The following is a 4127-nucleotide window of genomic DNA, read 5'->3' as shown; positions in this document are numbered from 1 at the left end:
TTTTCGTGAATAATTTATGTTAGTCGAAACTGGTGTAAGGTGTGAAGCCAGAAATGACATAAAGACCCAAGATAAGAGAATAAAATCTGTTCACAAAATATGTGTTATCTATAAATACTTGTCTTCAGGGAAAGTTTTCTGCTGCTTGATGTGCATGCATCTGAAAACTATAAATGAAACAAGTATATTTCCAATGTTAAATGCTCTTTTTATTCATTTTTGCATAGAGCACAATATATTGCAAAACTGATATTCCTTACCTGACGGTAAGCAGTTGGTATATTTTCAGTAAAGAAACCTAAATCTGTAATTCATGTAAGCCCATCTACACTGTACTGTGAACTAAATGTACATTTTAAAATGAGTCAGTAAAGACAAAGATTTCATTTTCTGTCACAGTTTATGGTGATCTCTGAGTTTGACCTTTGGTCTTTTACTGCTCTTGGTAGGTTTATACCCTAGATCAAAAAAAACTAACTCATTAACTTGTGCTGTATAAGTCAGAATGAAAGATTCAAACAACTTTATTAATGGCAGCTAACATCTATCTCTGTAACAAGTTCCAGTAACATATTTACTGTTTATTGACAGATCACTCTGTTAGAGTCACAGATGATTATTGCTTTACAACAGACAACACAAAGCAGCAAAAATCACAAACACACGATTGTTTATATTTTCCAATATAAAAATTTTGTTTATTTATTTACAATTTTCATAAACATTATTCTATTAAAAGTGCACCAGGGCACAAAGAGAGTCTGTACCACATTAACTTCTAAGGGACGTTCTGTTTCACATCACAGTTTCTTTATGAAATTAAAGTAAATTATGTGTCAGTTCTCCTCCTCACTGGCAAAACAGCTGGACCTGCAAATCCAATAAACATGAACAACAACCAGTTAAAAGGAAACAAACTGCAGAACCAGGCTGTGTGCGCACACACACACACACACACACACACACACACGGTTTCATGTACATCTGTGCAGTCATCCAGAAGTTTGACAAACAAGTTAAAAAGGGATTTTAAATAACTTTTGGTCACGTGAGAAGTAAAAAACAGGGAAAGATTTTGAGTTTCTCCTCACCTGTTCAGACCAGGGGATAGCTGGCTGCAGTTGCAATCCCGCACTGGTTGTTTTTGTTCCTGGCCATCATGATGTATCCCTTTTCTCCCCAACCCAGACCCCAACTAAAGAGGCACACAAATAACATATTTTGCTTATGTATGTAAACCAGAGAGGGTGTCTCAATATGAGTTACAGAAACACATACTGTAACGACATAACAATATCGTGCAAATAAAAAATGTAGCAACACATAGTAAAACATAATTTAAGAAGATTTAAGACAAATTCTTGAGTGAGTTTCACTTTTTTGTCTTCATTAGAGCACAACTAACTTTAAGTAGCATTAGAAGCACAGTAAAATATGAGCAACAGATGTGGGTTTTTACCTGTTCTTGACCAGCCAGTAATCTTGTCCATTGTTGCTGCCATAACCCACAGCCAGCACACCATGGTCCAGGTCTGTGCTGCTGCACCCCGGCTCATCATACAGTCCTAGAAGTGGACACGTTGGTTAGACAGACCAGTGAAGGTTTTTTTAAAAACATTTGAAGAAAATGTTTTCTGAAAGAGGCCACATTCTGCTTTTAATTGCTTACCTGATTCATAGAGCTGGAAGGACTCATGAGATGCATCAATACCAATAGAGACAGGTCCAATGGTGGCGACAGCCTCCTTCAGAGCATCTTCATCACCTTGAGTCACATCAATGTAGCCTGTACATTTAGCTCCAATATTGGCAGGGTTGTAACGGCACTGTCCATCCTAATTGTTAGATAATGCTTAATGATTCACCAAACTTTTTTTATCAGAGTAACTTTTCATAAAATGAATGACTAGGTTTTTGTTGATTTTGTACTGAACATCTCTCAGGATTCTGTTGTAATATACATTGTGTCCAGGAGATGTCAGTGTTGTGCATCTCTTCCACAGTTGAAGTTTGCCAGAGACGTTTTATTTTGCACGCACAAGACAAAAGACTTGCAGTGCAACAATAAAGCTTGAGCGACATCCACATTGAATCCTGTACAATATTTTGACTAGGAAACTGTTTTCTCTTTACCTCGGCCTCATAAGGGTAGGACTCTTCTGTGTCAATTCCTCCGTTGGCTTTGATGTATTGGAAAGCATAGTCCATCAAGCCTCCCATGCAGCCCATGTTCCCGTAGTCGCTAGAGCAGTCAACCAGCTGCTGCTCACTCAGGGACACCAGCTTACCTGTCTTCCTAAAGTTCTGACCCTCCAGTGACCCAGTCTGAAAAGGGCAGGAATTAATTCAGAACCAGAAAACATTTGTATGAAGTTGCCTGCAAAAAAAAGTAAAGTTGTAAAGTACATACTGTACTGAAGGCCCAGCAGGAGCCACATTCCTTCTGATCTTTGACATCAGTAACGTATCCCTTGTCCCTCCAGTCAATGGTGTTGGGTAGATCGGTACCTTTAGGCAGCCGGAGAAATGCAGAGCCACGGCGAGGCTGAGAAGCATTGAAGAAACCCAGGCAGCCTTCAGAAACCAGGCGTTTGTACTCCACATTTTCCTAGTAAAGATGGATCAAATGTAACGTCGATAATAGAGTCTTCATCAAAAAATGTCATTCACAGCAAAACCAAGAAAAGAAACTGTTTCTTTTAGCAGTCAGTGATGGCAGAGACAGTCAAATATCTGTTTTTCGTTTTATACCATGTCAGCAAAGTAGGTCATGCCAAGCCGGTAGGACTTGATGCCCTGATCAGCCATAATGTTGTGCACTAGCACCAGCCTGCGGTTACTCAGCCAGATTTGCCTGCGGTGAGCCTCCTCTGATGGAGTGTTATAGGACTTTCCTGCCAGTTAGAGAAAGAAATCATCATAATCATTAAGAGAACAGAGTAAAATGCTCAGTGATAAATTATGATTCAATTAATTATTTTCCAGTTAAGACATTTTCTGTTATTTGGCAGATTACAAATCCCTTTAGACATTTAGATGTGTGATTATGGTTAAACGAGCACACATCTCTCACATTTTTATCTCACAGGCAATTTGTTTATAGGCAACAGCACAATATCTACTGCCTTTGACAAAATTCCAAAATAAGTCAAAGCTGAGAAGATCTATTAAGAGTTTCAACTTTCTCACCAAATTTGAGTTTCCAGGCATGGAACTCCAGGTCTTCCAGAGAGACACTTGCACAACTGGCAACAGCCAGAGTCACAGCAGCAACCAGTAAAAGCTTCATCCCGTCTGAGACAAGAGCAGAAAAAGCAAAGAGTTCCTTAGTGACTGACAGGTGGAGACTCAGGTTCTGACTGAACTCTTTCACTTAAGCTGTGATCGACTAATGTTTTCACTCATTCTGACGTTGGATGTCACGTGTGTGGTAATTATGCATCAGCTTTATTTCCCCGGGTTTCTTTGAATCTGGGTTTCATCTTTCCACCAAACTCATACTCTTCAGTATGAGTCTCTTGTGCACCTGCACCACAGGAAGTGTGTGTATGTGGGTTTGCCTGTTTGTGTAGTGCAGCTACTTACCTGCCTCTTTGTCTGTGTGTGTGGAGAAGTTCGAAGTATAACCTGTAAGTGATACTGGGCTGTATCAGGGAGCCGTGCTTTTATACTGTAGCTGACCACAGTTACAGTATGACTTGCAGTATGTGAAGTCAGGTGCTTGTCATCTATTCATCAGGTTCATCTCAGAGAAAGAGTCAATCATTAAATTAGAGGATGAGTTATGCATAAGGAGAAGTTTGTGTGATGACATTGTTTTGAGAAACCTATTTTTGACCATCAGTACCACTAATGACTCTATGTTGGTAAGGAAAATAAAATCACATAAAGAGAAAACCCTGTCAGTCTTTATTCAAAAACCACTGTGGGATTTCACATTTGCTCCACCCCTCTGATTCCAGTTACATGCTGTGGTGTGGGGATTCCTCTCAAAGAAGAAAACCAACAAAGGCAAACAAAAACAATAACACACTCATGTGCTAACATGTGCCTTTGCCAGTTTGAGTTGAAAGCTTTTTAGCTGAATTGTGCACAATGGAAAATATGCAAGTAGCTGATGGAGGTGG

General features: G+C 39.4%; 1 protein-coding gene across 1 annotated transcript; it reads right to left on the bottom strand.

Moving 5' to 3' along the window:
- Positions 1–667: 667 nt before the first annotated feature.
- On the bottom strand, positions 668–3714 carry ctsl.1 (cathepsin L.1). Its single transcript, XM_067480860.1, has 9 exons — positions 3586–3714; positions 3190–3294; positions 2752–2894; positions 2411–2608; positions 2134–2325; positions 1670–1835; positions 1460–1565; positions 1092–1195; positions 668–870 (listed from the first exon to the last, which is right to left on the bottom strand). Exons 2-8 carry the CDS (start codon positions 3287–3289, stop codon positions 1096–1098), a joined length of 1005 nt encoding a protein of 334 aa, XP_067336961.1. The 5' UTR covers positions 3290–3294; positions 3586–3714; the 3' UTR covers positions 668–870; positions 1092–1095.
- Positions 3715–4127: the final 413 nt, after the last annotated feature.

Source organism: Channa argus, chromosome 16 (assembly GCF_033026475.1).
Source record: "Channa argus isolate prfri chromosome 16, Channa argus male v1.0, whole genome shotgun sequence".
In the NCBI taxonomy this organism is placed as follows: Eukaryota; Metazoa; Chordata; class Actinopteri; order Anabantiformes; family Channidae; genus Channa; species Channa argus.
This window is presented reverse-complemented; position numbering and strand designations above follow the sequence as displayed.

Excerpts from the sequence above, each read along its gene's own strand:
- ctsl.1 (XM_067480860.1), bottom strand. The coding sequence starts at position 3,289 with ATGAAGCTTTTACTGGTTGCTGCTGTGACTCTGGCTGTTGCCAGTTGT. Across the intron at positions 2,326-2,410 it reads CCTGCTGGGCCTTCAGTACA|ACTGGGTCACTGGAGGGTCA; the intron begins GTATGTACTTTA and ends TGCCCTTTTCAG. Across the intron at positions 1,566-1,669 it reads CTTCCAGCTCTATGAATCAG|GACTGTATGATGAGCCGGGG; the intron begins GTAAGCAATTAA and ends GTCCACTTCTAG.